Source organism: Anomalospiza imberbis, chromosome 6, assembly GCF_031753505.1.
Source record: "Anomalospiza imberbis isolate Cuckoo-Finch-1a 21T00152 chromosome 6, ASM3175350v1, whole genome shotgun sequence".
In the NCBI taxonomy this organism is placed as follows: domain Eukaryota; kingdom Metazoa; phylum Chordata; class Aves; order Passeriformes; family Viduidae; genus Anomalospiza; species Anomalospiza imberbis.
The window spans coordinates 16,769,579-16,793,318 of record NC_089686.1 but is presented as its reverse complement, the minus strand read 5'-3'; the positions used below and the strand labels follow the sequence as shown (position 1 = coordinate 16,793,318).

The 23,740-nt window shown below is 36.1% G+C and overlaps 1 protein-coding gene and 1 long non-coding RNA gene across 2 annotated transcripts in view; both read right to left on the bottom strand.

The window, feature by feature from the left end:
* The window catches only part of TTC7B (tetratricopeptide repeat domain 7B), a 120,547-nt gene that overhangs the window by 25,661 nt on the left and 71,146 nt on the right, over positions 1–23,740 (bottom strand). Inside the window, exons 16-19 of the mRNA XM_068192608.1 lie at positions 18,433–18,549; positions 14,214–14,311; positions 3,826–3,966; positions 1,527–1,729 (exon numbers count right to left, since the gene is read on the bottom strand). Coding sequence (XP_068048709.1) covers positions 1,527–1,729; positions 3,826–3,966; positions 14,214–14,311; positions 18,433–18,549 — 559 coding nt within the window. The remainder of the gene's footprint in view (positions 1–1,526; positions 1,730–3,825; positions 3,967–14,213; positions 14,312–18,432; positions 18,550–23,740) is intronic.
* Positions 7,400–11,074, bottom strand: LOC137475381 (uncharacterized). Its single transcript, XR_010999849.1, has 2 exons — positions 10,729–11,074; positions 7,400–8,995 (listed from the first exon to the last, which is right to left on the bottom strand). It is a non-coding gene; the product is annotated as an uncharacterized lncRNA (long non-coding RNA).

Genomic DNA, 23,740 nt, shown 5'->3' with positions numbered 1-23,740 from the left:
AAGCCCAATAATTTTCATCTCACATGTCTCTTAGACAGCTAATTTCTCAGTCATTCTGAAGAGCACTGTGTGTTTACAGACTATTTATTCAAAGGTGCATACAGAGGAGGGGCAAAAAGACAACCAGCAAAACATGAGCTTACATTTTCACTGAGTTTCACTGCTTTAGATTGACTGCCTGCTTCTTCAGGATAGGGAATCTTTTGGCATTTGTCAGCAGGCTCAAATATCCTGAAATGCTGAAAAAGGTGAAACAAAAAACTTTCTCTGCACTGCCTTCCCATCTGATCTTTTGTCTCATATGTTTCCCTCAGGGATGCACAAGAAATTTCTCTGAATAATTCATAAGTACCTAGGCAGAAACCAGCTTCTATTTCTGTACAAAAAGATTGGGTATGAAGCTGATTTCAGCTGTTCTATTCTGCTCTAACTGGAAGAAAGCTGGATTAAAAGTAATTTTCCTAACATAGTAAGCACACAATATATACATGTATGTATCTATGAAGTATATAAACAAACGTATGTTATACTGGAGAAGGTACCTTTGTACTTGGAGCTATATTCATTTGGGGGCAAGACTGATTTTCTACCTTTCAAAAACCCAAGAGATCAAATAGCACAAAGGTAATCAATAAACATGCAGAATGCAGAAAACAGCTGTACTCTGCACTGGTGTGGCCTCGAGTGCTGCGTGCAGTTTTGGGCACCGCAATGTAAGAAGGGTATATAGGTACTGGAAGGCATCCAAAGGAGGGCAGTGAGGATGGTGAAGGGCCTTGAGGGGAAGCTGTGTGAGGAGGGGCTGAGCTCACTTGGTCTGGTCAGCCTGGAGGAGACCCCACTGCAGTTACAGCTTCCTGTGAGGGGAAAGGAGGGGCAGACACTGATCTCTTCTCTCTTGTGACCAGTGACAGGACTGAAGGAATGGCCTGAAGTTGTGTCAAGAGAGGTTTAGGCTGGGTATCAGGAAAACCCAGAGGGTGGCTGGGCACTGGAACAGCTTCCCCAGAGATGTGGTCACAGCACAGCCTGAGAAAGTTCAAGATGTGTTTGGACAATGCTCTCAGACACCTGGTGTGACTCTTGGAGTGTCCTGTGCAGGGCCAGGAGTCGAACTTGATGATCCTTGTAAGTCTCTTCCAACTTAGAATATTCTATGATTTTATGAATTTAACTTTTACTTCAGAATACCAAAATGACTGGTCTTTCCTGTACAGTATCCAACTCTTCTCTTACCATAAGCCACCTTCATTTCCCACTGGCATGAATATTAGGCAGATGCAAATTGCTTCTTCTTCTATAGTTTCTATTAGGGTTGAAATAGTCTTATGGCCTGCAAATCCTTTTTATGTCCCAACACACAAAAGACAAATAAATGCCAGGAAAGGCTGATTCCAAAGCATTTTGTAAGAAGACTATAGATCCCAAACTCACAAGTTATGGGTTACCTACACCAAGTCAAGACTTCACAGTACAGTATCACCAGTTGAGATGACACTGCTTATGAACATGGGCTCAAGACTTACCAGCCTCTGCATGCTTTTCACATGGGTAGGACTAATGGATAAGGCCTCTTCATACCAGCGTTTGGCTTCATCAATATTTCCACGAAGTTCAGCCACCTGCCCCCTCATGTAGAGAACATAATGGGACATTGGAAAGAGATTAGCTGCTTCCTGGGTACACGCTGTGGCCTCAGCAGGCTTCCCAATTCCTATGTAGACTTCAGCTGTGGAAGGAATGTCAGGACCAATTAATGATTCTTGCTTCATCATACCATGACTAGATGTTGTCACACGTGCTTTATTTGTAAATACTTTCACTTCAGATAAAAACTATTTTCCTAAAAAAATTTTGCATCTCAAAAGAGAAATTATTACCTAAATTATTTTAAATGCATTATTTTTTCAAGAAAGTTGTTTTTCTAAGTGTATCAGGACTTACAACTTCTAAATGGCTGTTTGAAACCCCAGAATACTCTTTCTAGTTTCCTATTTTTTATCTTAAGTCTTGGATTTTTTTTTCTTCTTGTGGAGAAGTCTCCATGGCATGGCAAGAGAGACTCCTCTCTCTAAGAGAACTGAAGAAAGACTATTTTAGAGGTGGTAAACTGACTGAAAGTCACAGGTTTTGCCTGTATGTTGTGAGAAAGTAAAGAGAATGTGGGAGGAGTAGAAGAGTTCTGAGGGTTTATTCTGATTTTCTTATTATTTTATCTTTTAATTCTGTTAATAAAGTTTTCTTTATATCCTTTAAAGTTTTGAGCATGTTTTACCCTCCTCCTAATCCTTATCTCACAGCAGGAAATGAGTAAATAATTTTAGTGAGTACACTGGCATTCAGCCAGCACTAAACCCACTCCATTAATTGGTGCGTTGGCTGGGAAAGAAGAGAAACTCAGATTGGCAAACCAAAACCGCCACAACCCACAAAATTAAAAAAAAAAAACCAAAAGAAAAAAAAACACACCAAACAGAAAATAAGTAGTGGAACAAGCTGCCACAGAAGGCTGAGAAATTATCAGCCTTACAGATGCTAAGAATTACTGTAGGTGGTCATCTGTGGCACTTTATAAATATTTAAAGTCAATGATGCCACAATGCAGAGCAGGCAACTTCACTACACCCTGTTGGACCTTGCCCTATTCTAATCTGTGTTGCTTTTGAGTAGCCCAAATGAGATCACTATTATTAATCACTGTAATTGCTTTCTTTCCAATCTTCTGGGCTTTTTCTCTAAACCACTAAACCATTTATAACTGGGAGCCATTACCCTGCAATGATTTTCACACCATAAAACTGTAGATGTAAATAGGTAAATTAAAATGCTATATAAATGCTAAATAAAGCACTGTTTTGTTGAAAACATGAAAGAAAAAAAATATGTCACTGAAAAAGTGACTCTGAAAGCAGAACAAGTCATAACAATTGCTGGCTGATTTCTAAATTACATCTTTCTGATCCAGCTATCAATAAAAACAATTGCATGTTATACATTTTTAACTGTATAAAAATACAGTGGATCATAATTTTCTGGTTCAAATTTTATGTAACAACCACTTGTGATACTGCAGTTAGCTTGAGGCATCATAACAATACTAAACCCACTCAAGATGACTCTACATTTAGAGAAACAATCCTAAGTCTTTTACATTAACAAAACCAGAAGGAAAAGAATGGAATTCGGGCTCATTATCACAGCTGCAAGGGACAGGTTGCTCCACAGTACTACTACTGTTTCTTTCCCTGCATATGCAGTTATTTCCTTTCTATTATAAAATTTTGTAGTTGCAGGAACTCTAGTCAAAAATCTTACAAACCTCCTTTTCCACTCAATGGATTCAGTGACCTGGGATTAGATCAGTTGGTTGGAGCATGGTGCTACTAATGCCAAGGTCACAGGTTCCATCCCCTCATGGATCATTCACTTAAGAATTGCACTTGATGATCCTTGTGAGTGCCTTCCAAATCAGAATATTCTGTGATTTTGCAAGGACACCTAGATTTCCAAGCACTTAGATACTCTAGATATTTCCTAAACTAAATTCTTCAGGGATAAGGGAGAGAGTACTGTATTTGCTCTACAAAAGATATGACTCCACTGGTAACAGCTACATTCTAAAACTACTGCCTTATCTTTCATAAATGATCTTACACACAGAGCAACTCCAGTGTGCTTTTTATTTCTTGGCTTGTTTTGGTGCCACACATGTGGAAAAATATTATCTGATAAGTAGTAACAGATTATGAATGAAACAGATTTTGCTAAGTCCTTAGGCTAGCAAAAAAGGAGAGGGCATAAAAATAAATTTTACTATCACAGTACCTGCATGAAGCCATATTTGAGCCAGAGTCATCCAAGGATGCAGGGGACCTTGTTTAGGGGCACTGCTTTGCAGGGAAGAAGCAACCTCAGACAATGCTTGCTCCACTCTGGAAGCTGCTATTGATGTGGCATGGACTGAACCTATAGAAGTAATAAAAAGAATTTACCAGCACAGAAATAATGAAGGCCATATACATTGCATAAAACATTTAATTGCCTTTTCATAAGAGACTGTACCCCAAACTCAATATTTAATTTACAGTTACCATCTTGGAGAATCTTTAAATGCCAGATCAATTTTCTTATGAAAGCTTTCATATTGGTCTGAAGGTCTATAAAAAACACACACTAAACTTTGGTAACTGTACCTGACATTTTTTCTTTTTTTGGGGTTGCTAATATGAATACTCTCTATTAAACTTGACACCTCTTTTCTGGGAATGTGCAATCCAAAAAAAAGGTTTGTGATGGTATGACACACTGTAGTCTTCAGGTTGCTGCATTCGCTTTGATGTTAGTATTATAGTATTAACTATGTCTTTCCACAGAGTGCAATTAGAGGATTATTTTACAACTAATAACAGAACAAAAAAAGAGAACTAAAATACACACAGCGATCACGACATACACCAGCACAAATACACCATCAAACTGCACTGCATGTAAAACTTGCCTAATCAAGAAGGCTGAGTTAAAGTACCTTGTGGCTAAAAAGTCCATAAAGTTTTTTTTGCACAGAAAACATTCCCAGTGCATACTAAGGATAATTCTCATAAAATGTATCATTTCCAAGTCAGATTAGAATCTCATTGGCAAATAATAACCTTTTCAAAGTAGTGGAATTAAAAAGCTTCTATGACTAGAGAATATCTAATGGCAACTGTACTTTGGATAGTCAATTACTGCCAGCATATTTAGTCATGACTTTTTTTTAAATCAAGACCATGAATGTTTTAAAATACACTCCTTCTTGTCATCTAAGCCTCAGTATCTCTCTAGTTGTTTTATAATTACAAATTACAAAATCTCATACTGATTAGGCCTGATTAAAAAATAAAGGCAGTAAAATATTCCATAATGGATCAGATGAGGAATTGTCTAATTCCATCCCCATATCCATAATGATCAACAATGGCAGATACTCCAAAAGAAAGTATTGAATCCTGTACAAGTTGAACTGCACCTCAAAAGCTTGTCCTCATCATTAGAAGTTAAGAAATAAATAAAACCTTCACTCTCAATATCACAGGCTTTCTAAGTCTTTTAATGAGATCTGTCACATGGAATATACATTTTTAAGTGTGACAAGGTAAATCAGCAAACCAGAAAGCACCAGAAATTCCTAGTACACAGATCAGTAGGAAGAGGAAGTTAGTCTGAAAGTATGCATCATAGTTCCCTGAATTGAAAGAAACAAAGGAAAAGCAGCACAGGACATAATTAGCATTTCATGTCATTATGAACAAGGAATTACCCTGGATATCTGAAACACTGTCTGGCTGTAGAGTTTGCTTTCCTTTTTACTGGCTGATGAAACAAGTCAAAGTCCAGCCTGCACAGCTGAACATTCACTACAGTTTTTGTGTCTTCTATTTTAAAGCTTAAATTATGAAGAAATTTAAAAGGGAAGTCTTAGCAAGAAGTACATGAAGTGTGTTATAAGAAAAATACTAGCAAGTGTACCAAAAATAAGCACTAGTCAAGAGTAACCCTGTTCTTGTCTGACAGCCATTTCTGTAAAGCACATCACTGCAGCCTGGCACTTGTTAGCCTTCCAGGGACTAATAGTGAAAGCACCTTCTTCTCTCCAGCACAATTTGTAAAGAAAAGGTGCAATTCACTGCCATAAAGGAGATCATCTAATCCCTTCATTTGGAAAAGCAACTATACCATCTAATGTTAAAAAGGGCCTATATTTTCTATTATTTAAAGCAAGGATTCTAGCTGCTAGCCAGGCCACAAGTAATTTCATATAGAAAGTGTGCCGTTGAATTTTAAGCCTCCAGTACTTAACCATAAAGCACATGTGATAATATATTATTAAAACTTTTTTTACATCAATTTATTTGTTATAGTTATTTATAAAAAATAATTATACTGTGATAAGATTCTTATGAGTTTCTGTGCCATCTGTATTAAAATTAAACAGAGTGAATACTGAGTGCTTCCTACCCTGGACTTTATAAGGAGTGGCATAAAAAGAGGAAAAAAGTTTAAAAGTATTGCTAAAATTTTTCTTTGAAGTGGTATTATTCAAATAGCTTATATTTCCTCTTTAGGAAAAAGGCATCCCTTAACATACTGCAGCAATTAGTTCTCTGAAGAAAACACACACATATACAAAGCAATGGCCAATCAGGCATCTTTCAGGGACACTGCATTCATGCTAACACTCTAACCCATAAAGCCTAAATACTTCTTTAGTACTGCCACAATTAGCTGCCATCTGACTAATTTCTGGCTCTTTTTGTTAAAACACATTTAGTAAACTTTTCTAAAAGTTTAAAGACATTGTGTACTAAGAAGTTTTTTCCTACCTTCCTTCAAATTTTACTCAAGTGTTTTCATACTAGAACTAATTTATCTGTACCCTTGTACTAACCCAGGATGTCCTGAAATATCAGGTTCAGATCTTTATATTCACATAACAATTCTAAAATACACAGCAATTTCAGCTACAGCTGGTAAAGACACAAAGTGGCTTGTGAGAAATGGAGGGTAACAAGTATGTCTTAGAGTCTCCTTGAGGCTTTATAGATCCTATGTAGCCAGTTTATTTGGAGGTTCCCTGTTCATTTTGTCACCAGCTCTGCTCTCGTCTGGGTCTTATCTGCATTTGGCTTTCTTTGATCTGAGGTCAGGACCCACAGCCAAACACAAACATATCCTCACTTTCACTTACAATTCACTCTGTTGTAGCTTTCTTCAAATGCTCAGATAGAGTTGCAGCAATTTCTCATTTGAAATTTAACTGATCTTTCATGCACAAAAATACATCTGCTCCTCCCAGATAACTTCTATACCTGCTGTTATACCACAACACTTAAGACTCAAGAAAAAAAATCCCTCCAAATAACACAAGCAGCAAAGAGTATTTATTTTGAAATGGAAATCATGAAGCATGGAAAATTAAAATATCACCAAAATAGATCCTGGCTACTCACTTTCATTTGTTTAGATTTGTTCTGAAGCTTGTTTATACTAAAAAGGCTAAGTGTGAATCAGGGACTCTCTATGCAAGAGCTAGAATTCACTAGTTAAATTGATTAACATCTGGAATCACAATCACATTGCACATTGCAAAGTGTGACAGAAGGTCTTAACCATGACAAAATGTTCCTAAACCAAAAAGGTATAACCTCCCACTCAAGTTTCCTATAATGGCACTTGCCCAGAATCTAGTTTCTTCTCATCATACTAACATCCTATCTGCAACAACCATGTTGCAGATTCACTGTTTCAACTCAATCTCAAATAGAAAACCTACCAAGAGCCTTGAACAAAAACAATTTACCCAAGAAGTTAAGTCATGTCACAGAAACCTTTCTTTTCAAAGTCACACCTACAGTTAAACTTTTGTGAATAAAGTATTCAATTTATTCTCTTCAGGCTTTTCATAAATGTTACACGAGAGTCCACATGAACTCAACCATTAAACACCATTTATAAACACCACACACCCTATGTACATGAGCGTGTTATGACTTCTTCAGTTCTTTCCTTGGTCATTTCCACATAAATTCTTCACAATGCAGTGTAATGGACATAAACTAATATGTGGACTCTGTCAGGACCTAGATGGCATGACAGATTTGAGAAAAACAAAATCACTTTGCTATGTACATCAATTTCCCTTCTGAAAAGGAGTAATAGAATGCACTGAAGGATTTAATGGAACATGTTCATATCAACTCTCAAAATCACTGTGGCAGGATTTCTTTTTATGCCATAACAGAGAATGTTACTCAATAGTTTTACATTCATCCCATTTTAAACATTTCAATATTTACATGAAGAAAAAATGCTTTAACTGCAATGCTCATGCAAGAGAAAAGATGAAAACCCCCATGACTCAACTTTACATGCACACAAAGAGCTGGAAGTAAGAACATTAGTGGGGGTGACACACAGAGAGCTGTAAGAAAAGCAATTACATAATATAAAGAGGCAGCACCTTCTGCAGGACCAATACATCCCTGAAGTGATACCTTTGATAAGACAGACTGGCAAATTTAGCCAAGATTAACTTTTTTTTTCATTTAAAATTCATTAAGAGTCTGAGATACCTTTCACAATCACAAATTACAAAGCCATCTTATCTTTTACTACAAAGTTGTGCATGGAAATGATAGTAGTCAGGCAAGGACAGCATTATTTGCAAAGCATCCTCTCAGCTCTTTGGAAAAGATCTTCTGTGCTTAGTCACTGCCAAATATGTTGGCTTATGTATCTTCTTACCTTTCTCTCCTTCACCAAATTGATCTCCTGTACTACCCCAAAAAATTATGAAAAGGTAAAGTAAACAGTGAAAAACATAATTGAATGCTATGAACACAGCTTTATAAGGTAACTGGTTAGAGAAAAAGAATATTAATTCATATTCTGATTAAAACAGCAGTTATTTTTATTGATCTATATTCTTAATACCTTCTTATTTAGTCGACTTTCATAATTTCATTATTTCAAAGTGTACTCTTCATTTATTTTACAAGCAAAACTCGTACCTTAAAAGAAAGTAATATCTCATTATGAGTCATGACAGTAGTTGCAATATTGTGTTCTGGATCAGTGTACTTCTTTAGGAACAGCAGTGGTATAATACAATGTACTGGCAGTTGGCCATTGTGTTACACAAGACCTGCCTAATATATCTTTATTTGCAGTCCTCTAGAAATGAATACTGCCTCTTTAATTATTAAATGCAAGTGTTAGTTGAGTACATTCAGGTCTCGTAAGATTACAGCCTTAGGGTGACTGAATGGGCAAAGAGCATCAGCCTTGCTTTACACACTATCAAGCTTCAACTGCTGATGGACAAAACATGTATGTCTTGTGCTAAAGGAAAAGGTGATTTTAGTCCTTCAGAAATTAATAGAACTGCACAGTCAATACTACTTACAAACTGAAAAAAGGGAGTAAACCCCATGAAAGTAAGCATCTGATGGATTGCCTTTGGATAGATCAAACCACAAATTATAATCCAAAGTAAGAAGAAAAAAAAATGTTATATAGAGATATATAAGCCAGAAATTCTAAGAAAGCGAAAGGATTTCTGATAACCTTCAAACTGTAAATCAGGTTTACAGGTTTTCAAAAGACAAAACAAATTAAATAAGATGGTACACCTCTAAAATCATCTTCCTGCTCAACAGAAATTGGAAGTCAAGTCAATAATACAAAATGCCCTAGGCTTCTTTCACTAGGAAAAAAAAAAACTGAATTGAGCAAGATACAGAACATGAGATTTTCAGCTCCTGAAATTATATTAACATAGGCATCTAGGGAAACTGCTCCTTACTCAGACAGCTTTAACTTTCATTAATTATTGACACCATACAAAGGACTCCAATATCTTTTTTCCTCTTTTTCATGGTTCTGCTACTTCTCATACAAATGGTAGAAGTTCCTTTCCCTGAGGATAGAGTAGCTTGGAAATGGAAAACTTGGGCTTCACATAATGGAATCTGTGCTTTGGCTTCATGATTCTTTTATTTTGCCTTCTTCTTGAGCGGGTTCTTACTAACTTAGAGATTTGCAAAGAACAAGAACAAGTAATTTATTGTTAACTGGGGTGTACTGTTTATAGTATAGGTCTGAAGAAGTTCAACTCAATGCCAGCCAAACCTGTAATAGCAGCTAATCAGCTATTCAAATGCTTCAAGGAAGTCAGACTCAAAGTTCTGTAGGACACAGAGTTCCTGGCACTTCCAGTTACAGGCTTACATATGAGCTATAGTGTTTTCAAAACCCTGGTCTAATGTCAAGTATTTAACAAGTGAATTTTGCTAATACGCTAAGATTTATTTGCTACATTTTGCTTGGAATTAATATATTTGACATGAGACCAGTCTAAAGACTAGGTGTCAAAAATAATTTCTTAAGATCAGATTATAGTAAAATCAGTGGCAAAAAAAGTGCTATGTATAAAGGTATGAGTGAAGGACAATTTAAGAGAAACGAAAAGGAGTTAAAAGGAAATGGCTGAAAAACTACGTTGATTTTACCCTGTCACCTGAACTACCCCGGCAGCATTAGTGTACATTTTGTATTTAAACACCATGGAGACTGATCTTACAGCTGGTTTAAATTGGCATCATTTCAAATAACAGAAAGGCTCTTGACTTGAAACACCAGAATGCTGGTTTTCACTGCTCTAATGCCTCCTCCAAATCATTCCAATATGCCCTACCTGCATCATGATACACACTGATATTTAGGCAATGGTTCCCTTCATGTGAATTTTCAGGGAATGTTTTGGTTGTAATTAGTTAAAGGCTTTCCGAAATTAAGTTATTAAAAACTGTCCAGATAAGAGGAGATTCTGTGGCAGGGACAGTCTTGTTAGGCAAAAGATGCCAGCACTGGAAATAATATACATCAGTAAATGCTACAAAGCAGCCTTGGCCAATAATCTCTTTCACTATAACACCTATAATTCTCTGTAACACTCATGAGAACAGAGTATTAAATATGTCTGTAGCTTTACATCTTTTGGGATTAATAAAACAGTCTTCTCTGATGAAACTCTCAAAACCCATGCAGTATTTAATGAAAAGCAGCTGAAAGGCCAGATTTCACTGACACTGTTGAAACATAATCTATTCAACCATGGTTTATCAGCTATGAAGATTATCAGAAAAATACAGCACAAACACGCTCATCAGGAATAGAAAGCCAGTTTACAGCGAGTAGGTGAACAGGGCTCAGGAACTTGGTCACAGTATGGAGAGGCTGCATGGGGCCAGACAAAGGTATCTGGTTTAGGATGAGGAAGATGAGAAGATACAAACAGTTGGAGAGGAGACTCTGTTCTTGAGAGAGAAGATGAGGAAGTATCAGAGGCTAAAAAGCGAAACAAAGAGAATGGTAAGGGGGTGTGGAGGGGGACAGGAAAGAAAAAAGATCCAACAGGGTTTAACGGACTCATGGATGCCAAAAACTCAAAGCATTTGTTTCACTATTCGGTAAGATCAAAGGCTCCTAATAAATATCACTTCTGAAAGCAACAACAAAAATACCCCTTTATTTGTGTTCTCCTTTCCTACTAAGTTAGATTTAAAAAGCAAATAAATTTTTTTCCCTTATGTTCCAAGGCAAAATTTTAAAAAGTATATATTTATGGTGAAAAAAAGGCCAAAACCTAAAACTCAGGTAATATTGCTTCTTCCTATGATAAACTTGGTGGACTGCAAGCAAACTGAACAAAAAGTTTTTAAAAAGATTGATTGCAATTTATCTTAAGCAAATAGCCAATCAGTCTGTAGAGATTTGCATATTTTGGTATGACCTTGGATGTGAAATGTGTCTGTCTCCCTGTGAGATTGATTGATTCATCAAAGCTTTATTTTTCCCCTCTACATTTATTTCCTTGCATGCCACTCATGGCAAGCCAACTGAAACAGACAAGCTTAAAGTAAATTGGACATAGTTATTGATCAGGACATCAGAATCAACAGTCTAGCCTTGTAAGAAATCCACAATACTCTTTTGATACTTTAAAGGCTACACACATTTAAATTCAAATCACTTAATCATTATAGCATTGGTAAGAGCTCCATATAAAGCAAGTTTTCAATCTTTTTTTTAAAGGTCAGCTTCTGATAATTGATAAATTTAAAAAGAAGAACTTACACCCATTGCACCTGGATTTTTTGAAGGATTTTACATAAACTTCAAATTTGAATTTTAGCTCTCATTTCTTGGTACTTAGAGGACTGAATTCAGGCTAGACAGGCAAAGGAGATCATCCTCATCATCACAGATGGCAAACAAAGTTATGAAGGGGAAAATTTCCAAATGTTCACATGTATCCAGACATTTAAATGTATTCACAAAGTAGCATCACATGAGGCAATTTAACAAGGAGGGGGGCAAACATCTCTATCCTGAGAGGACTTTCAGCCAGAACTTTCTTGCATTTTAACATTTTTTTACTTATTTGCCAAATTCATTCTGCATTTCTAAACACTGTGCATCCACAGATTTTGCAGGTGAACCCTTTCAGCCCTACAAAGGTCTAACATCTTGACCATCTATTGTTTCTGTCATCTATCTGTTGTGAATAATATTTTATTGACAGTCTGAAAGTCTATTAAGCTTTCTCAAATACTATGACAAGCTTGACTGTTTTTATTCTTGTAGTACCATCATCTTTTAATTCCTGCAAAATGTTTATATAATATTCTGATGAAGAATTCTGGACAAATACTGGATGTGGAGCTTTCTATATATATAATTACATAGATTCAGTAGATAACAAAGTTCTAGTCCTTGCCAGAAATTAAGTACTGGTATCGCAACAAGGTTTCTTCTGCTAAAATTAACAATTAAAAAACCGCACCAACCAAAATCAACTCCAATCCCCCTCAAAAAAAAAAAACCCAAACATAGGGGACATCTACCAACTGATCCTCCACAATTACCTTTTATAAGATAAATAATCAAAAACGGATCCCATATTTTTAATTTTCCATCTTGTTCTCCTTGACAATAGAGTTAAGTTCTGACAATACAGCTGAGATTCAGAAAAAAATACAATTTGGACCTGCTAGAAAAATCAGAATGTATGCAGAGATCCTATTTGGATCAGGATATTGGCTGCAGGATCTGAATTTGGGGCAAGCTTCTTGAAAAGCTCACTGTTTTGAATGAGGGTTCATCTTTACTTAAAAGCATTGAGGAATATGCAGTCTTTAAAGTGCACCAATTCACTGTGCTCTCAAGTATGGCAGACATAAAATGGGACACCGTGAAGGTACAAATCAAGAGCTGTATGTGCCCACTGAAAAAGAAACAAACAAAAACCACCACTAACCACAAAAAACCTTTCACAACACCCATCCCCAACAAGCATTTTTTGAAGGCATAAAACTTTATCTATAGTTATATCTATGTATATAGACATGAAACCTATAAAACCTAGTTATGCTTTTAAAAATGAAACAATCAGCTAGATTAGAATATAGAATGATCACCATAGCATCATATAATGTTATCTTACCCCTTTTAATTATATGAGTACAAGACAGAAGATTCCATGTTAATTACACCATATCATATTGCTATTCTTGAAATCAAGTGACCTGATCTTTGCAATCAAAACTGCTCGCACCATAGCAAGCATAGAACACTACTTTACATTGAAAATTGAACATTCAATCCAATTTTAATTTTCAGAAGTTAAATAACTAAACTGGATTTTTCTCCACTGCACCATTGTGATATTAGACATACAGTACACATTTCAATGTGTCTTAATTTATAGGTCAAGTGTATTCAAATTCATAGGCTAGCAAATTTTCCCATAAGCTGTTTGTGTCAAATAGTGATTGAGCAGAAATACCCCCCTGAAAGGTCCCAGGAAAAGCATTCTGTTGTTTTAAAACCCAGAAAAAAGAAAACTCTCAATATTTAGAACAAAAGTAAGCAAAAGTTTTTGGAATTAGCATATCATGGTAATTCCTTCTGCAATCTCTGCAGAATGCATGGTTCATGTACTTTTTGACTGAATAACTTCTAAGGTATATTAGTTTGCATTGGGATAACGGAATATATTAATACAGGCAAATTATATATTGTCAGTATTTACTGACACATAACAATTTTAGCTTTTATGCAGCATACCTGCGCACCACAATTTTTATATGCATATAAAAATACCACAGTATGTATGATTTACAACAAATAAATAATATCAAAATTTGTCCACAGTAAACCTAGCCACCCATGTAATTATATTTTAATATATATTTGAGATTTTAATTAATTAAAAACTATGTCTTTTATTCTTTTGAGATTCAAAGTCCTCTGATTTTTTTTATTTACCTTTTAAACAAAAATGTGAAAATACCGAACGAACGAAAAAGCACTGGACTTTGGCAAGTAGGCTAGTTCAGCATACTAATTTTTAGCCCTTGCATAAGGAAATACTACTAAACTCAGCAAGATCCATACCACAGATATTTTAACTTACAGAGAACATGGTCAGCAAGTACTTCATAAATTCAAAAGAAGAAAAAGAAATCTTGTATCACACAATGTCTATTTCCACTTATATGAGAATAACAAAAATATAACTTCATTTTGCAAAATCCAAAAAACCAACTAACGCGAAATCTAGCTATGGCCAGATCATTTAACCTATTTTATTGTTCATATGCCGTTCTTACCTGTTTCAGGATCACTGAAATCTGGTAATGTAATTGTATTGAGCTGTCGTCTATCAGCAATAGCTCTGTCTAACAAGCTGCTCCCACGTCCAGAATCACTGTAATGAAGTACAGAAATTGTAAGCTATTAAAATACAAAATTATATACTGATATACAAGTTGCATGCTGCCCTACTCCCACAAAGGTTCTTGCTATAAAAGTTACTGCTATGACCAAATTTAGTACCAAGCACCACTAACCACTCACAGTGCATTAAGCCAGTTGCATTAAAACAGAATTAAGCTGAGCAAAATTCAATCCTTATTTACTTCAGCTGTTCTGTTTTCATAATTAATACAACCAAAAAGGGAATAGTGGCTTTTAATTTAATTCATAACTAACAGCTCTACAGGTAAAATCTATTGTACCTTGAATATTAATATGATATGGGGTACAGGTTTCACAGAAAGGCAAGAAGGCAGGTGTAAGTTTGAAAATCCACACTTTCTCCAGAGTGAATAGAAACACTAAAGCCAGGACATCTAATTATAGGTAAAGATGTTATAAAAGGCTGGTTTAATTTTGTGTTTTCAGGTTTTCTTAATACATGCACATATACATATTAACTGCCCAATGTTCAACTTGACTCTAACAGCATAGGAGAAACATTCTGAACACTTCTAACATCTCAGGAGCATAAGCAGTAGCGGCGATTTTTACTGATTGCACCTGTGGGCAAATGCACTTAACTTCTACTTTAGCAGTAAATCAGTATCTGCCCCCCAGGCTTCTTGTAGATATGCTTGCTGGAAAACTTACTGCTCCTAGAACTACTATTAAAAATTCAGCAGAAGAACAGGGACTGAAGAACTAAGTGTTTTTTCTCCTTCAGATGAGGCAAGCATTGAGACACATTGTCAGCAACATGTAAGGAAGCACATATGGGCATTCCTTCTTTAACATTCTATGGTTAATACAGTAATTTCATTTTTAGGATTGTTAAGTCTAGTACTGTTCATTATCAACAAATGTTTTCTTTACAATCTCATTGAAAAACCAAACCACCCAACAAACTTAAAAGTAATTAAGCTTTAAAGCAGTTGAACTGTTAGCCCAACTTAGCAGAGTGCAATCTTTTGGCTGATTCTCCCTGAAGAGAAAGAACTGTATGAAATTCCTAGTTTAAAGTAAAGCCTGAGAAACTTTAATTTAAACTGCAAGTCTGGAATTCAGCACATTTCTCCATTTGCCTTAATTTTACGATTGCCTCCTTCTGAATTTGGACTGAATGAAGGGCAAGTCTCTCAACAGTTCTTAACAGTTGCAAAAGTCAGTGAAACAACATTCCATCTTTTTAGAGCTGTTACTAAAATGGTAGAATTAAAATTTTGCATTACCCTGACATTATTGCATTATTTCCTTACAAAATGACATCATTATAGAAATCCACAGGAAACAGAGGGGAACTTTCTGGGCCATGCACTATCAGCTATGGTTGTTACATCACTTGGTCAATTTTCTGTGGTAATTACTTCCTCAATCCATATGCAACCACATGTCAAATGTTGCTGACAAGTAGAGCCAGACCTACTGTCAATATCTTCTAAGGACAGTACCGGCACTGTGGTTTGTTCCTTTTTCAAATGCAAACCATAAAGTGGAAAAGAATTCAATTATTTTCTAATGCACTTTAAGCAGTAGGCTAAAGGCAAACACTTAAAACCTCCAAGTCTTGCACCACAGAATAATTTTAAAATTAATATTAACTATCTCATGAGAAAAAAGTTTGTATGTCAATTAAAGACGAAAGTTCTATATTGACTGAACAAAGGTAATTCACAGTATTGCATTTAGCCCTTTTCAAAGTATGTCTAGGTATTTGTGATTTATTTTTATTATTAAAATATCATTAAGGACACTGAACCAATGTTCCCACTAAATCTGATTCATTGCAGAAGAAATATTTAATATAAACGACAGCTTATCAAAAAAGTAAATTCTTATCTCATTGGGAAAATGATACACCAAATTAGTTTTCAGTCTAAATCATAATAGAAACAGATCTTTCAAATAAGAATAAAAGATATATAAATATTTGAAGAACAACATTATAAAAAGGTTTCAAATTATTAAAGACCTTTTATTAATGGCTTAAAGAACTTTTTTTTAAAAGGCTCCCATTATTTCCAGTGGGAGACATAATTTTCAAATGGTGCTTTGCAACAAAATGAAGTCTGTGTTAAAACTACAAAGGTTGAAAAATTCAAGTTTTCACAGCAATCCTCCATCATCATTCTTCAGTGTAAGAGGAGTGCAGCTAGGCGAACAGAACTTCCCAGTCACATTTCAGGTCTCAGTGATAACTGTTACCCCTGGATAAGAGCTGGATGGATCTGGATTACCATGATGCAGAATGTAGGTATTCAGTCCTTACATTTCACACAGACCGACCAAAGGAAGACTACAACTCGGTATCCTTACTCACTGCTTGATGTAACTCTGAATGTGTGATTTGGGAAACCTGACTCCTTCCATCATGACACTTATCCACAGTTCCTGCTTATTCTGCTCTGAATTTGATTTCAATGCACTACCATAACTTCAAGAAAGGACTTAGATGTCAAGATAAAAAAATGAGCATGAAAAAAAATCAGATTAAAATAGTCCTCACTGATTTTTCCACTTAGATGTTCTTGAAGGAGAATGGTGCCAAGGAGAGTTATCAACCACTGCTGTTTGAAGCTGACACAGCCAAGAGTAAGTTTTCACAGTCACTGCTGATGTCTGAAGGAGGCATTACTTAAAGTGTGTTTAACATGGCACGGTAGCTCTTAGCACAAGAACAAGAACAACAACACAGGAATGACAAGTTATGATTAGAGCCCTGATATGTGTAAAGGATATAACAGCAGAGATGGAAGGTGAAAAGTTGTGTTGGAGTACATGCAAAGCCAGTCTGAAATTAGGCCTGCACAGAAACTGTAGCTATTCTGCAAAGTGTAGCATTCTGATACTAAACTCTTAACCCTGCCTGCCCACACACACAACCAGTTAACTAAAATACAGTACCACCCACTAGGTTAGAAGAGAAATTTTCTCCCTGGCCCCTACTCCTCATTCAGTCACTTTGAATTGAAAAGCTTCAGCTCAAACCTCTCTGGTTGCCGACATACTTGCTTTCTGTAACCCGAGTGATGCTCCCTGCTCCACAAGGCAGCGTCAGGGTCTCTCAATATGCTGTGACTGACTCAGGTGCCCTCCCAGACTCCTCCTGCCACACCCTCCAAACTCTGCTGCTCTGAATGCTCACTAGCCCCCAAGCAGAGCAGCAGTTTTCCCTCTCCTGCCATTAGGTAAACTCTCTTAATCTTCTTAAAGAGATGCATGTGTTTACATGACTGGAATCAAAGTACAGGAAAAACTGAATGTCCATCATACTGCTACACAGGTATCTAATGCCACCTGGTACAAAGCTCTTCTGCTGTGGCATCTCTCCTCCAGAGGCTGCCAACCCTTCAAACAACCAGAGAGCAGGAAATTCTGCTTGTCTCTTTCTCCAGGTATTTGATAAACATATTGAATAGTACCAGCATGGATTTCTGCTAAGTCACCTTCTCATTTGTTTCACAGCTTATCTGAATATATATGGCAAAGGACCTTCACAAAAGCATTTTGGAAACCCAAACAGGACTATAACAGCTTATATTTATATATATGTTAATGCCTTTGAAGAACCTAAATAGGTTCATAAGCAAGACCTCTGTTTAAAAAACCAGCCACGCTGATTATCCAAGCACATCATTTCCATCCATGTGATCCCTGATGCTTCTTGGCTTCTAATTAATGTCTTGTCCTCCTTCATATTATTCAGTGAAAACCCTTGAACTAAATACCTACTACAGCAATCTCTCCACTAGCCAATATATAAGACTAAAACCCTGATCAGGAAACAAAACAAGACCATACCAGTACACTGAGAATTGGGTAACTCATTCAAGTTACCCAATCTGTGTAATCAATCTTTATCATTGCAGAATTTAGTAGCTTTGGCATTTACTTCATAGAACCCTGGGTAGTTCCACATAACCACCAACTGGTGTCTCTGAACATCAGTCTCTAGACTTCCAGAAGATTAGTCTGTTTATATGAAATACCAAAACAAATAAATGCAGGACTTCTGACCTAATACTGCCTTGAAAAGCTATTAAGCAAGGTAGTGAGCACTTTACAGCATCTTACCTTGGGTTAGTTAGATTGTAACAGGATTTCCAAATCTGGAGCATGTGTTTACAGGTAAGGAGTGCTTCGTCTGGGCCTCTGCACAGGGACTCCAATTTGACTTTTGTAAACAGTAATCTAGTGAAAAGGAAAAAGAAGTTAAAAGATAGTCTAATTCAAGAAAAACAAAACTAAACTTCAAATACAGTAATAATTAAAGTTTAATGAAGTAATTGCAATAAACATCTAATGCCATCAAGATACTGATGCTTTTTACAAGATGCTGTTTTCAACTGGGCAGAAGTAATAGCTGACAGGATTTTTATTTTAATTGAAAAAAAAAAAGTCATAAGACAATGTAGCTTATTGAAATTAACCGTACAAGATTCCACAGGCTGTATCAAGTTGTAGGTTCTCCACCAAGATTAACCTAGACACCTTCCTTGTTATTTAAAGAATATAAGTACAATGTGACAATAAAGGAGCTAATCCATTGGTAGGCTCATTTTAGGAATCACAGCACCTAGGAACAGATAATACACCAGAAAAATACTAGTTTAAAAGCAATTTTTAGCAAAATCGCAGATTAAAAAGCACAAAGCAGGAGGAGAGCATGCATATAAAACTGTTAGCCTACTTTCTGTTTTAAAACCCAGGTGTACTTTGGCATTTTATTCCACTGCAACCTTAATCATACTAAGTGAAAAATTTATATGATTGCTCATATGGTTTGTGTGGGAAGACTGAGAAGGGTGTGGGGGGAAGCTCAGAAGTTTCTTATCCCAAATACAAACTTGGAGGCTGCTAATAGTAACTGAAAAGTGCAGAGAGTTTTCTTAAGAATAAGAAATTACATCAAGTTATAGTAGTTAAATCTTCAGCATTGCACTGAACATCCTTGGCAGAAACTACCCAGCATGTAAATCCAAAAATGAATCACACAACCTTAAGTGTACAATGTGTGCATTGTGGGACTGAGGAAGAAACCAAAGGCAGCTTGCTGTGTTAGTTTAAGAAAATGAGCACCTGCCAGGTCATATGAAGTCTCACTTGATATCTTGTAAGAATCTAGAGCAGTGTAATCACTCTGTAATGTAGAGCAGTTCTACTAGCTTAGCTTTCTTCCTATAAGTAAATTGGATTTGAGTATAAAGGGAACTATATGGATAATTTAAAGTTGTATTTCATTTGGCAGAGATGTCCTCTCTAGATACTCATTTAACAGTGACTATATCACTGAAAGAAAAACATGTCCAGGTCTGTCCATCATTTTACTGAAGAGAAAAGGAAATATGACAAATAACATCCTCCTTCCTTTTCACACTCCCCTCAACTACTCTACCCTTAACACATGCACATGCAAGCCTCACCCAAAGAGCAAGACCTAGGCATCAAAACCCGAAACCAAAATCACAGGAATCTGTCTCATACAATCCCTTTCCTGCTTCTCTGTAAGATAGTACAATTGACAGTTTGAAGAGCCTATAGAAGCTCAGTTTCTTAAAATTTGTGACCATAAAGCATTTTACAAAAGTTATGGAACATAATCAATTCAGAAGCACTGAATTTGCAACTCATTCTAGAGTCAATAATCATAATATATACCTTATTATGTACAGTTTACAGATAGACTGAATTTCCATTAACAGTATTCAAGCATTTAAGAGTTTTAGGGATTTTTTAGCAGAGAGAAGGCACAGGGTCAGCAAAATGCTAAGATTCAACAAACAAAATTTAAAAGGAAGAACAGAGCAGGGGATAGAAAGGGAGGGGGTTTGGTTATTAAGAAAATACTTAAAAACATTATGTACAACATAATAGGAATCAGTGCAACAAAAATGTTGGAACCTGGGCTACTAGTGTAGGATTCAATGTCAAGACAGCAGAAGACAAATATACTTGTAAGAATGAAAGCAACACATCAGTTTGATGCTTTTGGATGCACTTAGTACATGTTGCAACATCATTCCTGTTTCTTGTCCATTATGGCAGCCAACAGGACAGGGTGTTCACATATTTTCCAAAACACAAACAACAAACGAAGTATATGATTGAAAAATAGTCACAATTCTAATAAAGAAAGGCTAGGACATTGTATCTAATAAATAAAGTACACTGGTGTAGGATTATCCACACTATAGCAAAAATAATCTTCTGAGTAGAAAAGGTTGCTTTTATAAAGCCACAGAGAGCAGCTTCCCTGGATCCAATAAATATTTAATGAATCTTAGAAGAACTAAGACACCTCAGAAAACTGAAACATGATGTTGTTAATAAAATGAAAACCTGCCAACTATGCATATTTCATAAATGGGGAAAGGAAGGGAAGAGGAAGGAGGCAATAGAAAGGAGGAACACCATGTGACAAAGAGGTCTCACATATTACCTTAATTTTATCAAGTTCCCTTGAAACATGGCTGGAGGTAAAAACAGTACAGGGACAAGTATTACCAGGAAGGTTTTAGAAACCAAGAGGTAGGTTATCTGAAAAAAGATTTTCTGAAAGGTCAACTTCAAGCATCTGTGAAAACAGCTTTTCTGGGATACAGCCTGCATTACAGACACAGAGAATTTTAAACCTTACAAGAAGTTTTGATACAATACTAAAATGATGAAGAATAGATAAAAACTACCAAGTGATATGTAGAGGAACCTTAAGCTGTATATTTTATGAACATCATTAATTATCTGTTTGTGTCTGTTTGACAGTCAGAAGTTTAAATTACTTGCACATGGTGCCAGAGTACCCTTGACATGGCAGATCAGTACCTCTATTAAGAATAGAAGTACTGAAGAAAAATTAATGAAGAGCAGAACAATGTGTGTCAGAGATGTAAATACAACAGATAAGAACAGAAATCTGTTTGGGTCAAATCCTTTGGGGAAGGGAAATAGGTAAAACAGGTTCTTTCAAAGACAGACTAACAGGACATTTGTTCCAGCAACTGTGTTTTCTATGGATGCAGATCTTTAACATCGCTAAAAATAAAGTGAATTGTATCATTTTAGGGGACTAATTACTCAGACACAAAATGAAGAACAAATCAAACTCTTAAGTATGACTTAGTTATTCTTGGAGCTAATAGCTGATAAATTTATGAAATAGCTACTGAAGCAGCAAATGACTCAATTACTTGAAGACTGTTCTCACTAACTAATGAGGACATTATAAAACAGCTGCTCATAACTTAATCCATATATTACTGGATTTTTATTTAAACAAAAAATGAAAAATTCCAAACAGGTTTATAATTAGGTCTTTGAATGTCAGTGACAAATAACTTGATAGCGAAGGTTAGCAAAGACATCCAAGATGCAGCAGAAGCCTGGTGTTTAACACAAGGATGCTCAGACATTTCAGGATGCGTGTCTCAAGTTGAATGGGTAAAACTCCATGTGTGACAAGCCAATCATTGCGAAGATGTGCAAGTAAGACATCAGAAATGTGCAGAGATCCTATCAAGAACAGCAGGAGACAGGCAGGGGACAAAAGAGCAACACCAGAAGCTGCATCTAATGTACATTAGCAAAAAGCAAAGCTAAACTACACTTGAACAGATTATTATACACTAAAATTATAGTCTTTTAAGGCTTTTCTGTATCAAAGTAGGAAAAAAGGGAAAATGTGTTTACTAAACGGTGATAAAAATTAAGAATATTCAGGAACAAACCCCCAACCTTCACCATAATCTTTACCTATGTTGTCTGAGATATGAAAACTATGACAAATGGAGAATAGGAACATTTTAAGAATGACTAAAGTTAAGGCAGTCAAAAATAATCAATTTCTCAGAATTATGGAAACAATGACGCATAGGATTGTCCTTTCTACAGTAAAACTTCAAAGAAAATATCACTTCTGGAATGAGTGAGGAACAGCATCTATATTGCCAATGATTTTGTCAGGAGGGAAGGAGCATTAACCAACCTGTGTAGCCATTATTCCAAACCAGAGCTACCTAACAGCTGGGCTCGTCAAGGTAAGACAGCTGTGAAGAGGCCAGATGCAATTCAGGGACTACTCATTGGAACAGAAGGAGAAAGACAAAGTGGCATTCTACAACATCCTAGTGAGACCACACCTGGAATGTTATACGTAATTCTCATTGTAACAGCGAAAAACCCCACACACTTGAGGAATTTCCAATTGGAGCAGCTGCACAGAAAGGCTGTAAGGGTGATCCACTTACTGGAAACTACAGAGTACAAAAAATACTTCATTGAGTTAGTATAGTAGGGGAAAAAAAAAGCCAAGAAGAAGTACAAATTCTTTCTATAAATACAGATGAGATAAGCAGCAGGAAAAGAAAAGAACAATTTATCTAGAGGAAATTGTTTCCACAAAAACAAGTATACCTAAAGGCCATTCAGACTATTAAAACTCTAAGGGTGGGAATTAGGTCTCCTAACAACCTAATTTTTTTCTACAACCTAATTTATAATTAGGTTGTAGAAAAGACTGCTTCCTCACTGTTTTGTTTTCACCACAGAAGAGGTAGTGCAAATAACCTAACTTCTTAAAATACAACTTGTAAATTCATGAAAAACATTACAGATAGGACCACTATAATAATGGGGCCTTGTGCCATCTAAGGTTCTTGTTACTACTTTATTTCCTAATCAGTGCAAACTAATCTATTAATTCATGATCTGAAGCTTTCTTTACCAGCCAACCAGTGTAATTTGTTGCAAAGAACTTATGAATCTCCAAAATGCAATTGTTGTCCTAATTCTCATCCAGCCTGTTTCACTTTTTGAAGATGCTGCAACCATCACTTTTCTTCCAAAGCAACTCTCTCACAATGTCAAGAGATCAAGAGGAGTTAATTGGTCCAATACTAGCTTAAGCTATTGAAGGTATTTCTAATCTGTTGAATGAAGCAAAAAATTGAACTATGGAAAACTGAGCTCTGCTATGTGACAAGTAACACTACCAATACTGAGAACTCTTAGTTACTTCAGTGAACAGATACTGCTCACCTCAAGTATCATTTAAAAACCAGCTGTTTTGCTTTTGGGATCAAGTCAGCAATTTCCACAAGTTGCTGTGCACTGTAAGAGCACAACAGCTTGGATCAGCCATAGTTGGGTATCTGTATTTAATACACTACTGCATGGGTGAGACCTGCCTTACATTCTGTGATCCTTTCTTCAAATCAAGCAACATGACACACTGTGATGCTTCCCCCAGACCTGCCTGCTACAGCCCTGTCACTTCAACGCAGCAGTAATCAGGAATTTCCCTAAAGTCCCTCAGATTAAGCAACATCCTACAGGAAAGTACAGAAAGAAACTTAGAGAGGTGTCTTCTGCAATTGCAAAGTGAGCT